The sequence below is a fragment of the Ornithorhynchus anatinus genome, chromosome 13, assembly GCF_004115215.2.
Source record: "Ornithorhynchus anatinus isolate Pmale09 chromosome 13, mOrnAna1.pri.v4, whole genome shotgun sequence".
Lineage (NCBI taxonomy): Eukaryota > Metazoa > Chordata > Mammalia > Monotremata > Ornithorhynchidae > Ornithorhynchus > Ornithorhynchus anatinus.
In genome coordinates this window covers 2972310-2989379 of record NC_041740.1, presented here as the reverse complement: position 1 = coordinate 2989379, position 17070 = coordinate 2972310, and the positions used below count along the sequence as shown (strand labels likewise).

General features: G+C 56.8%; 2 protein-coding genes across 2 annotated transcripts; one reads left to right on the top strand and one right to left on the bottom strand.

The window, feature by feature from the left end:
- Positions 1-936: 936 nt before the first annotated feature.
- On the bottom strand, positions 937-4968 carry ATP6V0E2 (ATPase H+ transporting V0 subunit e2). The gene is made up of 4 exons (XM_001513485.5): positions 4635-4968; positions 3344-3391; positions 2658-2774; positions 937-2004 (listed from the first exon to the last, which is right to left on the bottom strand). The coding sequence occupies exons 1-3, from the start codon at positions 4736-4738 to the stop codon at positions 2681-2683; spliced, it is 246 nt and encodes an 81-aa protein (XP_001513535.3). The 5' UTR covers positions 4739-4968; the 3' UTR covers positions 937-2004; positions 2658-2680.
- Positions 4969-5610: 642 nt separating this feature from the next.
- On the top strand, positions 5611-12172 carry LOC100082944 (gastrula zinc finger protein XlCGF57.1-like). Its single transcript, XM_029077581.1, has 4 exons — positions 5611-5915; positions 9099-9225; positions 9696-9809; positions 10836-12172. Exons 1-4 carry the CDS (start codon positions 5856-5858, stop codon positions 12050-12052), a joined length of 1518 nt encoding a protein of 505 aa, XP_028933414.1. The 5' UTR covers positions 5611-5855; the 3' UTR covers positions 12053-12172.
- Positions 12173-17070: the final 4898 nt, after the last annotated feature.

The window sequence follows — 17070 nt, the reverse complement described above, 5'->3', positions numbered from 1 at the left end:
AAGGGGCCTTGCCCAGGGGCCCAGCAGACAAGTGGGCAGAGCCTAAATAATAATAATAATGTTGGTATTTGTTCAGCGCTACTGGGTGCCAACACTCGTTCATAAGCACTCGGGGTAGATACAGAGCTGGGAGGTACCGCTACAACAATAAACAAATTCCCGACCACAGTGGATCACACAGTGCATTCAACTTATTCATTTAAGCACTTCCCTGTGGCAAAGCTACCTGGTACTAGGCGCTTAGGAGAGTACAATACAACAATAAACAGACACATTCCCTGTCCACAATGAGCTCGCAGTCTAGAGGGGTAGGCAGACATTAATCAACATAAATAAATGGAAAAGTGGCAACTACGTGCCCAGCACTGTACTAAGAGCTTGGGGAGAGTATAATAGCTAAAAGTCTAGAGGGAGAACCATTACTATAAATAATTTATAATTTAAAGGTATGTACATAATCCCGGCTCCGCCACTTGTCAGCTGTGTGACCTCGGGCAAGTTATTTCACCTTTCTGGGCCTCAGTGACCTCATCTGTAAAATGGAGATTGAGATTTTGAGCTGGATGTGGGACAGGGACTGGGGTCTGTATCCAACGTGATTTGCTTATATCTCCCCCAGTGCTTAGTATAGTGCCTGGCACATAGTAAGCACTTAAAGACCATTATTATTATTATTATTATTATTATTAAGGGTTGGGTTGTGGGTGGGTGAATGTCAAATGAATCAACCAACTGTATTAACTGAGCACTTACTGTGTGCAGACTGTACTAAATGCCTGGAAGATACAATATAACACTATAACATTTGGTAGACACGTTACCTGCCCACAGTGTCCCAAAATCACATATCCAAGTGCAAAGATGTCACAGAATGGAGAACAGTGGGGGGGAAAAAAGAGGTTATCTTTTGAAGAATGAAATGCAGCAGGCCAGAGAGAAGTTTGGGGGTCCTGATTTATTGCACATTCATAAGGATCATTCTCTATGTTAAGAACAAACACTCGGAAGGCCAGACAGTGAGGCGGGGAGGTGTCCCGGGACTACCTCGAGACATTGGAGTTGGAGGAAGGGGTTGCGATGCAGTAGGGAGACAAATGAGGGAACCCTGAACCTTCCTCCCTGCAGCTGGTCCACTGTTGGGGATCTTTTGTCACAGGCAACTTTGACCTTCTCTTGCCCCAGCGTTGTGCCCATGGGCAATCTCAACATCCTTCTTCAGGGACGGGCAGTCCCCGGCAAACCAGTGGAACAAGAACAGTGTCACCGTCACCAGGCCAGTCAGGCTTAGAATGGGGATTCTCTAGGCCCGGGAAAGGTTGGGGGGCGGGAAGAATCCCTACAGGGACCTGGTGAAAAGAATTCCCTCAGCCTGACTGTCTGACACCACCCCACCCAACTCTCCAGCTCCTGGCTTGGGCACAAAGGATGGACAAGGTCGGGGAAACGCGGGCAGGGGGGCTTCCTTAAGCAGTCAGAGTCGGGGGCTACACAACATTTTATACGAGACCACCAACAATTAGGTGCCTAATAAATAGAGCATAAAATAAAAATAAATAATGAGTCTGCTTTCCTCCCCATGCCCACCCCTGCTGGCCCAGGGACGGGGAGTTCACGGTACATGGAGAAGACAGAACAGAGTTCTTGCTTGCAACATGGTGCCAGGACCCGACCTGGTTACCAACTGGAACCAGCAGCTGGAGAGGGAGGGCTTCTGGTCAAGGGCGGGCTTAGTTTTGGGGTACAGGCTCAGCCAGGACCCCCCCCCCCGTGATCCCTGAAGGCTCAAAGGAGTGGTTATGGAGAGGGGTCCCCAGGTGTTGGCTGATCTGGATTTCTCCCTAGAGGAAGTTTTCTAAAACGGTGGCTGTGGCCTTGATATGGGTGGGACGTGATTGTTTCTGGATCCCCACGGGCAGCACGACGGAGGAACGGAGACGGGCGGGAGGACGCTGGGACACGCTTGCCGTAGGGCAGAGCTCCATCTGAATGGGAAGATTCGGGTAGCTGAGGAAGAACATACGTGTTAACAGCTCCCACTGCAAGATCACCCCTTTCCCCAAACATTTCATCCCCAGACCCTCTCCTTCAGTGTCCCAGGAGGGGAGCCCCGAGACCCCTTGTTCCCTCCAAGGCATTCTATCCTCTTTCCAAGGGTCTTCCAAGACCTTTAGGGCCCTCTCCCTTCTTCCCCCACCTCCAGGCTCCTGAGGAGCCAAAAATCATCCCAGCCAAGGTTTTGAGCAGGCAGACCGTGAGTGGTACCTCTGCTGGAAGGCAAAGAGCCTTCAAAATAGAAAACGTTCCCACAACCCTTATGGCCTGACCAGGAGACCACAACCGTGGCTGGAGAACAACATTCTCCCTTCACTCCCTAGTGCGGCCTAGCGGAAAGAGCCCGGGCCAGGGAGTCAGAGGACCTGGGTTCTAACCCCAGTGTCTCCACTTGTCTGCTCTGTGACCTTGCTCTTCACTTCTCTGTACCTCAGGTACCTCATCTGTAAAATGGGGATTAAGATGGTGAGCCTCACATAAAACAGGGACTGAGGCCAAACTACGTTGGATCTTCGCCAGTGCTTAGGACAGTGCCTGGCACAAAGCAAGCGCTTGACAAATACCATTAAAAGAAACCACAACCCACTGGTGTTTGGCTCTCCTACCTTGTCCCAGGGGCGGTGGCCTGTCATTCCCACAGGAAGCGCACATACCAGATGGTCTCATTCTTCAGCTGAGGGCCAAACAGGGGGTTCAGCTGGGCCAGGATGGCGATGAGCCAGCTGCCGGGATCAGAGGTCAGAAACGGTGAGTCTGGGGACAACAGGGACTCTGGCTGGACAGACAGGATTCAGTCGCCTGGGGTGGGGATAATGGGGAGGTGGAGGCTCACGGGATCTAGAGAGATGGGAGCACCTCTTTGGCAGAGCAGACTGGAGAGGTCAGTGAAGCTACGTAAGCTAAGCCTTATTTGAAGACACCTCTCCTCCGAAGGCCTTCCCCACCTAAGCCCTCATTTCTTCTCCTACTCCCTTCATCATCATCTCTGCACTTGGATTTTCTCCCTTTATTCACCACTCCCTCCAGAGTGTTCATAATTTATTAATTAATATTAACATCAGTCTCCCCCTCTAGACTCTCAGTTTGTGTGGTCATGGACCGTGTCTTCCAACTCTTGTCATATTGTCCTCTCCCAAGTGCTTAGTAGAGTGCTCTGCACCCAGTAAGCGCTCTATAAATAGGCCTGAGTGAATGAGTTGAACCCAGAAATCCAAAGTGAATCTGCTTAGTGAAGTCAGGGAAGGCTGGGGTCATGGGGTCTGAGTGCCGGACTTCCCGCAGAGCTACTTACAAGAGATAACAGCAGACGGCGGTGCAGACGAGCATGGTGATGATCACCCTGAAACATGAGAGAGGAGAGGTCACGGGAATTGGTGGGGAGGATGGGAAGAGGAAGAGGAAAATAAGATGGGAAAGAAATAAGATGAGAAGAGGAAAAGAAGATTCTCTCTTCCCACTCAGCTTTTCAGGGGGATCAGCCCTTCCCTGGGGACACCAGGAGAGGGTGAAGGGGGGAAGAATCGGTACAGATATCATCTGCTGTGAAACCCTGGGCAAGTCACTTCACTTCTCTGGGCCTCAGTTCCCTCATCTATAAAATGGAGATTAACACTGTGAGCCCCATGTGGGGCAGGGACTGTGTCCAACCTGATTACCTTGTATTTACCCCAGCACTTAGTATGGCTCCTGGCACATAGTAAGCACTTAATAAATGCCATTTTAAAAAAAGATAGTGTACAAGTCAGTCAGTGGTATGTATGGAGCGCTTACTATGTGCAGGGCGCTGTAATGAAGCACTTGGGAGAGTGCAGCACGACAGAATTAGCAGACACATTCCCTGCCCGTAATAAGCTTACAGACTAGAGGAACAGGATAACTGGTCAATAAGAGCCAAAAATATGTCCCTATAGGGGGTGGCCAGAGCTAGCTCGGGGACAGATCGGGGACTTGGATTTTCTTGACTGTTGTGTGACCTCGGGCAAATCACTTCACTTCTCTGGGCCTCAGTTTCCTCATCTCTAAAATGGGGATTGAAACTGTGAGCCCCACGTGGGACAGGGACTGTGTCCAACCCGATTCGCCTGTATCCACCCCAGCCTTTAGTACGGTGCCTGGCACGTAGTAAGCGCTAAACCCCTTTCCCTCTGCTCCTCTCCCTCCCCTCAGGACTGGGCTCATCTGTCTATATTTTTTACTTCCTTATTTATTTTGTTAATGAGGTGTCCATCCTCTTGATTCTATTTATCGTGATTATGTTGTCTTGTTTTTGTCCGTCTGTCTCTCCCGATTAGACTGCGAGCCCGCCATTGGGCAGGGATGGTCTCCGTTGCCGAACAGTCCATTCCAAGCGCTTAGTCCAGTGCTCTGCACATAGTGAGCGCTCAATAAATACTTTTGAATGAATGAATGAACAAATAGCATCATTATTATTATCGCTAAACAGGAGAGGGGAGGAGGTGAATGGAAGCGACAGATGGAGGAGAGAGAGAGAGAGGAACTCAGGGAGGAGAGGAAATGAGGTCTCGCGGGCGGCCGCGGAGGCAAGAGGAGGGTCCAGGCCTGGGGATGCTTGGCTCTCTTACCCACGGTTGGGTCCCTTGGGCACGAACCAGGGCCCGGCGATGCCGATGAGGCCCCAGAAGGTGGTGAAGACGATCACCGGGACTGCAAAGGAGTGCGCCGTCATGGCGGGAGCCGGACGGAGGGAGCCCCCGGACGCCTGGCTCCTGCAAACCCGACCTCCGCGAAGCGCTCCGCTCCTCAGCTGGCAGATAACGGGCCAGGCGGGAGCATGCGCGGAGCCGGACCCTGGGATCTCAACGGGATTTTTCGGGACCTGGGGGGGGAAAAAAAAAAAATCGGGTTTGACCTCCTGAGCTCCCCCCAAGTGCGAGAGCTGTAATAAGCGACTACCAGGGCGGGGGACGGGGGGGGGGATTATTTAATGGCCTGTCAATCACCCCCCCCTCCGAAGGGGGCTGGGGAGGAGGCCCCTGAGCAACGATTGGTTGTGGAGCGGGATGGGCGGGGATTAGGATGCGGCAGGGCATATTGGAGCCCGGGTTCTGATCAATCAATCCATCGATAGTATTTAATAATAATAATAACGTTGGTATTTGTTAAGCGCTTACTCTGTGCAGAGCCAGAGAGACACAAGGGAATCAGGTTGTCCCCCGTGGGGCTCACAGTCTTAATCCCCATTTTCCAGGTGAGGTCACTGAGGCCCAGAGAAGTGAAGTGACTCGCCCACAGTCACCCAGCTGCCAAGTGGCGGAGCCGGGATTCGAACCCATGACCTCGGACTCCCCAGCGGGGGCTCTTTCCACTGAGCCACGCGGTACAGTGCTCTGCGCTCAATAAATACCATCGGATATTATTACAGTGCTCTGCACCCAGCAAGCGCTCAGTAAATACGACTGAATGAAAGAACGCGGCTAGGGCGGTGCATCCTACCGGGCCTCGGGCTGGACGGCGGAGACGGGGCGGGGCCTAGGGGTCGTTCCCACGGAACCCCAAGAAACTACAGCTCCCAGAAGCCCCCGGATCAAGCCTTAAAGCCCCCCCCCCAAACCCCCCCACGGGTGAACCCCTGATCGTCCAGCGCAGGGCCGGGGGAGGAGCGGGCTGCGGCTCTTCCCCCGGCTGATGCAGCGCCGGACGGTCCCGCCTTCCCGGTCTCCTGCATCTCCTAGTCCCGTCCCCGGGCTTCCCGACCTTCCTCTTCCTCCTTTGTCCTTCCTGTCTCTCCTCCCCCATGTCTGCATCCCTGGAAGGAGGAGGGGGAAGGCCCGGGTCTCCCCGAGATGGCCTGGACACCGGAGTGGCCCCCCAAGTCGGGGCCGGACAGCCGGGAGATGGCTCAGGTAAAGGATCCTCGTCCCGCGGCGGGGTGGTGACGTGGGGGTGGGGGGGTCTCTTGAAGCCCCCAGGCCAGGGGAGAGACGGGAGGGGTCCAGCAAGGGGTCACTAGGAATCCCTGGGCAGGGGTTGGTTTTTTATGACCTCTATTAAGCGCTTACCAGGTGCCAGGCCCTGCATTAAGAACTGGGGGACATCCAAGCTGTTCATTCGTCATAATGTTGAAGGACTATGTGCAGAGCGCCGTTCTAAGCGCCGGGGGAGATACAGGGTCCATCAGGTTGTCCCACGTGAGGCTCCCAGTTAATCCCCATTTTACAGATGAGGAAACTGAGGCCCAGAGAAGCGACTCGCCCACAGTCCCACAGCCGACAAGTGGCAGAGCCGGGAGTCGAACCCGTGACCTCTGACTCCCAAGCCCGGGCCCTTTCCACTGAGCCACGCGTATTTATTGAGCGCTTGCTAGGTGCGGAGCACTGTACTAAGCGCTTGGAATGGACAAATCGGTAGCAGATAGAGACAGGCCCTGCCCTTCGACGGGCTTGCAGTCTAATCGGGGGAGCCGGACAGGCGAGAACAATAAGCAATAAATAGAATCGAGGGGATGAACGTCTCATTAAAACAATAGCAAATAAATAGAATCAGGAATAGAATAATCGTGTTGGACGCAGCCCCTGGCCCACGTGGGGCTCACAGTCGTAATCCCCATTTTACAGATGAGGGAACGGAGGCACGGAGGAGCGACTGGCCCAAGGTCGCACAGCAGATAAGTGGCGGAGCTGGGATGAGATCCCAGGTCCTTCCCAGGCCCGAGCTCTATTCTGTTTGTTGCTCTATTGTACTCTCCCGAGTGCTTAGCGCAGGGATTTGCACATAGTAAGCTCCCAGTAAATACGATTGAATGAATGAATGAATGAATGAATGCTTCTCAGGTTAGGGGCAAATCCGGGGTCCAGAATCCCACCCTAGGGTCGTGGGGTGGGGGGTGCTGCCCCGAGACCTGAGGGAGGGTTGTTGGGGCACCTGGTCTTCACCCCCCTCCTTGCTGCTGCTGGGGGAAGGGGTACCGTGGCTCAGTGGAAAGAGCCCGGGCTTAGGAGTCAGAGGTCATGGGTTCTAATCCCGCCTCCGCCACTTGTCAGCTGGGCGACTTTGGGCAAGTCACTTCACTTCTCTGTGCCGCAATTCCCTCATCTGTAAAATGGGGATGAAGACTGTGAGCCTCACGTGGGACAACCTGATCACCCTGTATCTACCCCAGCGCTTAGAACAGTGCTCTGCACATAGTAAGCACTTAAATAACAAATACCAGTATTACCCAGCCCCCCAGGGAGCCGGCTGCAAGGCTCCGGGTTGGGGAGAGGGAGCAGTGACCGAGGGAGCCGGGCCACAGTGGGCTCACCAAGGGCCAAGCCCACCGACCTGGTCCCTCCTGACGGCCCATATCCGCGGGCCCCCTCTCTGGGCAGGTGCGAGTCCTGAGCTGCCCTTTTTGCAGATCCGGCCTGGCACAGGGAACAAACCCCTGAAAATCGGGGGAAGGGGTCCCCCGCTGACCACCTCCCCCATCAGTGCCGGGCTCCTCCCTCTCTCTCCGGGCCAGGCAGGTACCCTCTAAGGGCAGGCAGTGTGGCTTGGTGGAGAGAGCACGGGCCTGGGACTCAGAAGGATCTGGGTTCTAATATGAGCTCCGCCACTTATCTGCAGGGTGACCTTGGGTAAGTCATTTCACTTCTCTGGGAGTCCCCTGTGGGACATGGGCTGACTCCAAACTGATGATCCTGTATCTACCTCTGCGCTTAGAACAGTGCCTGGCACATAGTAAGCGCTTAATAAATACCGTTATAAAAAAAAAGGAGGGCATCTCACTTACTTTAGACTAGTGAAGCCGGTTGGGAGAGACGGGGTGGAGTGGTGGATGTCCCGGATGTCCCAGACTCGTGACCGGGGTGGAGGGGGGTGGGCCGGGGGAGCGCCACTGGGGTCCGGGTGGGTTAAGGTTAATGTGGGGAGAGGGAGCGGGACGGCGGGGGAGGAGGATCAGGCAGGAGGTATCGGTGGTCGGGGCTGCCAGGCCAACTCAAAATGGGGCAGTTCGATCCAGTCTCCTGCCTGAACCCCGTCCTCGGGGCCCCCTCAACCACAGGCCCATCGGGGTCAAGGCCGAGCCACCGGACGGAGGTCCAGCACAAGAGTCGGGGGCTTCCTCTTTCGGGATTTTGGGCTAGAGAGACCAAGCAGAGGCCATTCAGTTCATCTCTCCGCCTGCCTCTGCTTACGCTCTCCTGCCGTCAGGATCTCCACATGAGGAGATTCCACAACTCTATCTCTGGGTTCAACGGTCTACACTTTGAGGAAGCCCTTTTTGGGCCTAACCCAGATTCCTCTCGCTGCAGTCGAACCTCATTCCTTCTCGTTCTACCCAAGTGACCGGTCCGGGGACCCTCCCCGGCCCGGGCATCCTTGGGGGTCAGGGGCCAGAGGAGACGATCAGCCCCGTCCCTGTGGATCTGCCTGGAGCCCGTTGGCCCTGAGCGGGTCTGGGTCCTGTCGGGTGGTCGTTGCTAGACCCTCAACGGTCCCCGCAGGGAGCTCTGCCCTCAAAGAACCCAGGGTTGGCAGCAAGCTGGCACCTGAGGTGCAGGGGAGACTGGGAGGGGGCTCTGTACCCGTCCCGTCTGTCCACGATTGGCAATTCCCAGCTGCTGGGAAGAGGGGAGAACTGGGAGTCTGTGCCTCAGGCATGGCTCTGAGAGGAGGGTGAGGTAGCCCAAAGCTGCAAGGGGGCTGGCGGTGGCGGGCCGGGGGTGGTAGCCCCCTCCCAGAGAAGGCCGGGGAAGCAGTTCACCACTGCCCGCTGACCACCTCGGACGGTTGCTCACGGTTTCGGTGCCAGGGTTTCCGTGACAACAGCGCTGATTATTTTTCTGACGCCCGTAGCCTTCCCTTCATTGAATTTTTCTTCATTTATTTCTAGAAGGGACTGAAGCTAGAACACTTCAAAACCGAGGGGCAGAGGAGGCAGAAGGAGAGGGGGCTTGCTGGAAGCGGAGGATTCTGGGAGGCGTTTAAAACCCACCTTTCATCTCCGGAAGGGACCGGGTGTCTGGAACCGGTTTCGGTCTTCCCCCGCACCCCACAGCACCAACAGCCACAGGCCGGGGGTGGGGGGGGGATCTCCGTTGCAGGTGCCGGTGACGTTCGAGGACGTGGCCGTCTATTTCTCGCGGGAGGAGTGGGCGGCGCTGGACGGGCGGCAGAAGGAGCTCTACCGGGACGTGATGCGGGGCAACTACGAGCTGGTGGCTTCGCTGGGTATGGGGCCACTTTGGATCCTCCTTTACAGCCTCCACGTCCCACGCGGAAACCCCTGCAAAGAACCTTCCCGGGTCCCAGAGTTGAGTGACGGAAAAAGGTTTGAGCTCCATAGTAAGCTCCTTGAGGAAAGTTTGGGCTGAAGCGTGCTGGACTGTAAACTCCTTGAGGGCAGGGATCGTACGCACTAACCGTACGGCCTAGTTGATTAGGCCTTCCATTGTGTTCTTCCATTAGGCCGTGCTGCTTCCCAAACAGAAACACCCACAGTGCATCCCAGAAATCGGCAGGGGTCCCGGGGGCTGGGAATGATGGGAGGGCCGGAGTCGGGTTCATCAGGGAAAGTTTCATGGAGGTTTTCAATTAATTTTCACCGCGGGGCCGGGATGGGGGTTTGCATCTTCAGACCGGTACCCTGGCTACCATTCAGAGTCTAGCTCCCCGCCTTACCCTTCGGTTTCCCTTTTTAGGGTGTCCTGCTGCCAAACCTGATCTCATCTGTCAAATCGAACGGGACGAAGAGCTGGGGGTAGGAGAGCCGCAAGGTCGCCCGGTACGGAGGCAGCCCCAGAGACGCTCCTCAGGTCAGTCCCTGCTCAGAATTCCCCCACCCACCCACCCACCCAACGGCCCCGCTGCTGGGCTGTAAATTGGCCACCGTCCTCGATACGATGCTTATTAAGCACTTACTGTATTCACCTCACCTTCAGCCCCCCCGTCCTTATTCGTCCTCGGTTTTAAAGTCTGCCTCCCCCTTTAGACTGTAAGCTCGTTGTGGGAAGGGAAGTCGTCTACCAACTCTGTCACGCTCTACTCTCCCGAGCGCTTAGAACAGTGTGCTGCACATGGTAAATGCTCAACAAATCCGACTGATGGATTGATCGCTTGGGCCGAGAACAGATAAGCACGCGGGATGCTTGACCCACGCTCAAGACGTGGGGAGAACAGGTGTTTTATCCCCATTTTACAGAGGACACAACTGAGGCCATTGGAGGTTAAGTGACTTGACCAAGGTCACACTTCTACAGAATCTAGATTCTGGGTCACTTGAGGAATCATTCATTCACTCATTCATTCATTCATTCAATCGTATTTATTAAACACTTCCTGTGTGCAGAAACACTGTACTAAACACTTGGGAGAGGACAATACAATAAACAGTGACACTCCTTGCCCACAGCGAGCTCACAGTCTAGAGGGGCGAGAAACGGCATGGCCTAGGGGATATGGCACAGGCCTGGGAATCAGAAGGCTCTGGATTCTAATCCTGGCTCCCCCACTCATCTGCTGGGTGGCTTCGAGCACGTCACTTCGCTTCTCTGTGCCTCAGTTACCTTATCTGTGAAGTGGGGATTAAGGCTGTGACAGGACTGTGTCCACTTTAATTAGCTTATATCTATATCTTTATATTAGCTTATATATGTGCCTGGCACATAGCAAGCGATGAGAAGATACCATTTATAATAATAACAAAAATAATCTCCCATCATAGCTCTCCCTGAACGCCCCCAGGGTCCATGTGGGATTAAGGGGACCGCTGCTGGCCTGGGAGCGGGAGGTGCAGTCGCCCCCGGAAGCGATTGCATCCGGATGCTCGTGTCCTTCCGCAGGTGGCGGTGCCCGGGTTCAAAGGGAGGACCGCTTAGGTGCCGGAAGCGACGCCGACGCCCCGGCATCCCGGGTCTCGGTGAGGACTCCGGGTTGGGCGACAAGAAGGAAACCCCCCACGGAACAGAAGCTCCCTGGAGGAAATCTGGCTGAGAAACCCCCCGGCGGGACCCTCCGGGGCCTCCCCTCGAGAAAGAAGCCCCCGACCTGCCCGGAGTGCGACAAGAGCTTTAAGAGCAACACGGCGCTGACCATCCACGAGCGGAGTCACACCGGGGAGCGGCCCTTCAAGTGCCCCGACTGCGGGAAGGGCTTCCCCTCCAAGGGGGATCTGAAACGGCACCAGAAAACCCACGTGGGGGAGCGGGCCGCCCGGCCGGGGAGGGAGCCCCCTCCGAAGCCCCTTCCCGCCAGGCCCCACAGGGGCCACCCGGCCCCCAGGAAGGCCCACACCTGCCCCCGGTGTGAGAAAACCTTCCGCAAGGGCCGCGACCTCACGAAGCACCAGAGGAGCCACACGGCCGAGAGGCCCTTCGCCTGCCTTCAGTGCGGGAGCCGCTTCCGGCTGAAGCAGATCCTCGTGTCCCACCAGAGGATCCACGGCGGGGAGAGGCCCTTCCACTGCGGGGACTGCGGGAAGACCTTCGGCCAGAAGCACCACCTGCTCAGCCACCGGCGCACCCACACCGGCGAGCGGCCCTTCTCCTGCGTCCAGTGCGGCCACAGCTTCAGCCAGAAGCACCACCTGGTCAGCCACCGGCGCATCCACACCGGTGAGCGGCCCTTCCCCTGCCCCGACTGCGGCAAGAGGTTCAAGGACAAGAAGACCCTGATCATCCACGGGAGGGTCCACAGCGGCGAGCGGCCCTACTCCTGTGCCCAGTGCGGGAAGACCTGCAGCCAGAAGCAGCACCTCAAGAGCCACCTGCGGACCCACCAGGGTCCCGGGGCGGGGGCCGGGGAGCGGGAGGGCCGAGCCCCGGCCCAGCACAGACTGCGCCCGGAGAAACCCCATAAATGCGGCAAGTGCGAGAAGAGCTTCCGGGATGAGAGGATCATGTTGGCCCACCGGGGGACGCACGCCGAGGAGACCCCGCCGGAACGCTGGCCCGGGGTCCGCCAAAAGCGGCCCCCCGCTCTTGCCCCCTCGGCCCATCTGAGGCAGGCGGAGGCCAGGGGCCCGTCGGGGAGACTCGTTGGAAGCCCCGCGCCGTCCTGAGCGCTTGGGAGAGGACGATGGCGGCAGCCGGCCGCAGTAGCGCGGCCCGGTGGGTAGAGCGTGGGCCCGGGCCTCGGCCCCACGTGGGACAGGGACCGTGTCCGACCCGATTTGCTTGTATCCACCCCAGAGCTTAATACAGTGTCTGGCACATAGTAAGCACTTAACAAACACCAAAATGATTATAAGGTCATGGGTTCTAATCCCGGCTCTGCCGTTTGTCTGTCATATGCGACCTTGGGCAAATCGGTTCACTTCTGTGTCTCAATTCCCTGATCTGTACAGTGGGGATTAAGACCGGAAGCCCCAAGTGCTCGTATCCACCTCGGAGCTTAGTACAGGGCCTGGCACACAGTAAGCGCTTAATAAATATCACACTCATTATTACGTTCCCCGCCTTCAAGGAGCCGCCAGGCGAAGGGATTGAGGACTGTAAGGGCCGGACGGCAAGACGGGGGCCGTGGTTCCAGGACGTGTTCTTCTGGAAACAGTCCTGCCCCGCTGTGAGCTGGTCATTTTTTACCCTAAAACCTGGGCAGGAAGTTCTGTGATTTAATGTTTTTATACCAAGAGGCTGAAGTCTTTCTGTCAGGCCTCTTTCTCCACCATCTCGCTATTCGTATTTCTGTCTCCTTCTGACTACTTCGAATATGCTGTGAGGACAGCTCGGACCAGACTAATGTTTTCAAACGCCCAGTGTTTTATGTGACTTATTGCATAAAGTTTCCAGGCAGACAGCCTCACTGTGGCCACCCCTTCCTGTGCTTGGCCTGGTTAATGACAGTAGTAGTAATGATGATCATTTTGAAGCACATGGGGGTAAATCCAAGATAATCAGGTCCCACACGGGCCTCACCGTCTCCGTAGGTGGGAGGACAGGTATCGAATCCCCATTTTGCAGATGCGGGAACTGAGGCACAGAGAAGTGACTTATCCAAGTTCACACTGCAGGTAAGAGGCAGAGCCAGCATTAGGACCCAGGTCCTCTGACACCTAGGCCTCTTTGCACTATGTCACATTGCTTCTCATTATTTAGCTGATCTTGTGGCTTGATTGGTGGTGTGAGAGACAGGGACTGTCTCACTGGGAGCGACTTGACTACTCCAGCTTGTCTCTCTCACTGGGAGTTTGTCACCCTCTCCCTTCTGCAACTGCCCCGATTTGCTTCCTTTATACACTCCCTCCTCAACCCCACAGCACAACCGTAATTTCTTTATATTAACGCCTGTCTTCCCCTCTAGACTGTAAGCTCGTTGTGGGCAGGGAATGTGTCTCTTATATTGTAATTCTCCCAATCACTTAATACAGCGTCCTACACCCAGCAAGTGCACAATAAATATTACTGATTGACCTGGCTTTTTCAGTGATGTGCGTGGAAGTGATGGTTTCTCCAGCGCGTACTTGTGTGGCTCACTGGGAGTGATTCGACTTCTCCGGCATAGCCTGAAAATCTGGGGGCGATTCTTCGATTGCAGCACGGGTGCTTTGGGGCAAACAAGGTGTGAGGTGGAAAGTATCTTCTGGACTTTGGGCCAGCTCAGGTCTGATACCCGGGAGAGAGAACAGGCCCCCAAACTGAGAGAGGTGGAGTTTCGACCCGAAGGGGCTGGGATGACCGAAGCAGGCCCTTCGGCGTGTGATCACCTTCCCAAGACCCGTCGCCCGACCTCTTGGCCAGCAACGAGAGCAGCGTGGCCAACAGAAAAAGCACAGGCCCGGAAGGCAGAGAACTTGGATTCTAATGCCACCTCCACCGCTCGCCGACTGTGCTGTGTGACCTCGGGCAAGTCACTTCCCTATGCCTCAGTCTCAACTACAAAATGGGGATTCGATACCTATTCTCCCCCCATTTGACGGCGAGCACCATGTGGGAAAGGGAATAAGTTGTATCTACCCCAGCGCTTAGAACGGTGCGTGACATATAGTGAGCACTTCAAAACCACAAAAACCAAACCAAACCCGGTGAGTCAGAAACACTCCGGTGTTCCCATGCCGACTCCTGTTCCCCAACCCTGCTACGGGACAGAAGAGGCTTTCTTCCTCGGGAACCAGTGTTGCCACGGATACATGGGCCCCTGCCACCCCTTTTCAGAATGGGGGAATTGGGCGACTGAAGTTTGGAACTGGGAAGGAGGATGGTCTCTGGAAAGGTCCAGCTTTCATCTCCCTCTCTGGCCCCCGAAGAGGTCCTTGTTTCCACAGGGATTTTTTTTTTTTTTAAAAAAAGATATTTGTTAAATGCTTACTGTGTACCAGGCACTGTACTAAGCACTGGGGATGATAGGAGCTAATTGGGCTGGACACAGTCCCTGTCACACATGGGGCTCAAAATCTTAATCTCCGATTTAAAGATGACAGAAATGAAGCCCGGAGAAGCCAAGTGACTTGCCAAAGTCACCCAGCGGACACGTGGCCGAGTTGAGATTAGAACCCAGGTCCTCTGACACCCGGCCCGTCTGGCTCTTTCCACGAGGCACGCTGCTTCTTGGGCTCTCGCCTCTCACATCTGTCTTCTCCCTAGTCAAAATGGATCATTCTATTTCCTTTGGAAGTCGGGGGGAGGGGGGACACACAAAAAACGAACCCCACTCCCAGCTACCAGCTTGGCTTCTCTTCCAGCACCGTGCCCCTCTTCCCGTGGGTTGGACGGGGATTGGGCCGCAAAGCGAACATAAACTCTGCTTTATTCAGATAGCAAAAAAGTGAAGAGTCAAATTTCCGGAGGCTGAAAATGTCGCTGATGGGGGAACCGGGGCCGGGCGCGGGAGAGGACGCCGCCCCTGCTACTTACCCCCGCCGACCCCCGGGGCCACCGGATTTAATCGGGGGAGATCGGATCGGCGGGCTCGTCGTCTCGTCCTGATACCGACGCAGGGGCTTGGCAACGGGGGCCTGGGCCCAGGCAGGGTTAATGGCGAATACCCGGAGTCCGGACCGGGCTCCTTGTAACGGCTTATAGGTGGGAGGTAGGGTCTCCCCTTCTCCCTCACCCTCCCTGCTTTGTTATGGCTATTGAGAGGTCAATCAGGATGCTGGTCACTTAGGAGAATTAGAATCACGGCGTACATTAGGGCCGGTACATTAGGGCCGCGACCTAGAGACATAGAAGTATGTACACGGAGAAGCTCGGGGGGCTCAGAGGCCCGGCAGAAGGCAAGCCAGGGAGACTGGGTTAGGATCCTCTAGGGTGGTGGGCTGCCCCGGGGGCTGGAAGACCCTAACTCGGGTGGGCTTCTCAGAGCATCCCTGCCCTTCTGGTCACCACGAGGGCGGCATCCAGCCGGAGAGGCCGGCCGGGCTCCGGCCCAGCGCCGCTGCTCCTGGCTCCTGGTCCCCCAGGACTCGCTGCCCCAGGAAGCCCCCCCCCCCCAATATTCTGGATTGGCTGCCTTCAGGAGGACTGACGCGCGGGGGTCCTCTAGGGAGGCCGTGCTGGGAGAGGGAGAGGGCCAACAGAGGTCACGGGCTTCCTGGGCCTCAGTCCAGGGGTCATAGGAGCCAATGAGCCCCAGGGGCCCGGGTGGCGTCTGCAACACCACACCACAGGGTGCCGGGACACCCACCCTGGATCGTGCCCCCTCTGCCATTGTTCCAACCGGCGGCCCCGCCCCCGGGCAGAGCCTCTTCAAAACATCCCAGGCTGGTCCTAGGGCACCGCGGGAACCAAGCAAGCGGGTGCTGGGGGTCGCGGCTCCTTTCTCAGCCCAGGGTTGGGAGCCAAGACGGCGACGCTCCGGGTCGACGCGTCGACCCCCCAGCCCGAGACCACCTCCAGTGCCCACCTGGCCCGACAGCCACGGTGGCGGGGATCGGCCAAGGGTTTAGGTCAGTCGCCACAGGAGGTGGTGCAGCAGAAAATAGGGTGTTTCCCGGGAAGCTTCCATGGCCCCGTGAGGAGAACTGGGGGCAGCCAGAGCCCACGGGCCGCAGATCAGCGGGAAGAGCCCAGTCAGTAACCTGAGCTGCCATCCGTAGCTCCTCCAGGATCGTAGAGACGTCTACTTTTCCGTAGCCTCTCCGGTACTTAACACGGTGCTCTTCCCTGCAGTGGGCACTCGATCTCTCTTCCCTGTCTGGCCACCCCGGGTCTGAGGAACCCATCTGAGGAGGCAACTGCACTGCAAACCACTCGGTCCACTGAGGACCCTTGCGTCAGGCAGGGCTATGGTGATCTCGTCCAAGGAGGATGGTGGGGTTCAGGGAGGCGGTGGTCCCGGCATGATGCGTGAGGGAGGTCAAATGGCAGGCGGGGCGTCCACGTGCCCGGGCCTGAGCGGGAAGCCTGGTCCTCCTCCCAGAGAGGAGCTGCTCTCCGGGGTATGGAGCTCGCCTGTTGGACGGCCTCGGATGCTTCCGCGTCCCCGGCGAGCCCCACAACTGGACTCTCGGTGCCCTTTCTCCCTAAGCGGGGCATCCAGGGCCGTGGGCTCGGGCATCTCCACGACGGCCACGGTGGCCGTCGCCAATCCACCCAGTGCAGTCGGAGGGCACGGGTCTGGCAGGACTGCCGGCTGACCGGATGGTCCTCTGAGGACCCCTCATTCACCCACATGCTCTCAACCGCCGTCCTTGCGGCTTGTGGGTAGAGGACGGAGAGAGAGAGGCTTTTCTTCCTTCCACAGGGAGGGGAGACTGAGGCACTAGGAGGAAAAGGAACTTGCTCGGGACTCGCTGAATCACCTCGGGTTGAGCCGAGCCAGAAACCTGGGCTCTCCCCTCGAACAACTCCCTGGAGGCTGGCGGGGTGAGCCCAGAAGGACAGGGAGAGGCCAAGGGCGAAAGGGGTGGACTGGAACCCCCTCTCTGTTCACTGCCAGAGGAAGCCTTTCCCATGCCCCGCCCCATTCCCCGACAGGAAAAGTTCCTCTCTCAGCCCTCCCAACGACGGCCTTGATGTACTTGTCTCCTGGGAGGAGGAGGCCGGGGAGCGGGGGACGGGCAAGAAAGCTGCCTCTCTGTCCTGTCGACGCCTGGGGCTACCTCGATGGCCCAAGAACGCTTCCCCGCACACCCCTGGC

Bases quoted from the DNA above. Each gene is read 5' to 3' on its own strand.
- LOC100082944 (XM_029077581.1), top strand. From the start codon at position 5,856: ATGGCCTGGACACCGGAGTGGCCCCCCAAGTCGGGGCCGGACAGCCGG. The intron at 5,916-9,098 runs GTAAAGGATCCT...TCTCCGTTGCAG, and splicing joins ACAGCCGGGAGATGGCTCAG to GTGCCGGTGACGTTCGAGGA. The intron at 9,226-9,695 runs GTATGGGGCCAC...TTCCCTTTTTAG, and splicing joins CGAGCTGGTGGCTTCGCTGG to GGTGTCCTGCTGCCAAACCT.
- ATP6V0E2 (XM_001513485.5), bottom strand. From the start codon at position 4,738: ATGACGGCGCACTCCTTTGCAGTCCCGGTGATCGTCTTCACCACCTTC. The intron at 3,392-4,634 runs GTAAGAGAGCCA...CTCATGTTTCAG, and splicing joins CCCAAGGGACCCAACCGTGG to GGTGATCATCACCATGCTCG. The intron at 2,775-3,343 runs GTAAGTAGCTCT...TGATCCCGGCAG, and splicing joins GCCGTCTGCTGTTATCTCTT to CTGGCTCATCGCCATCCTGG.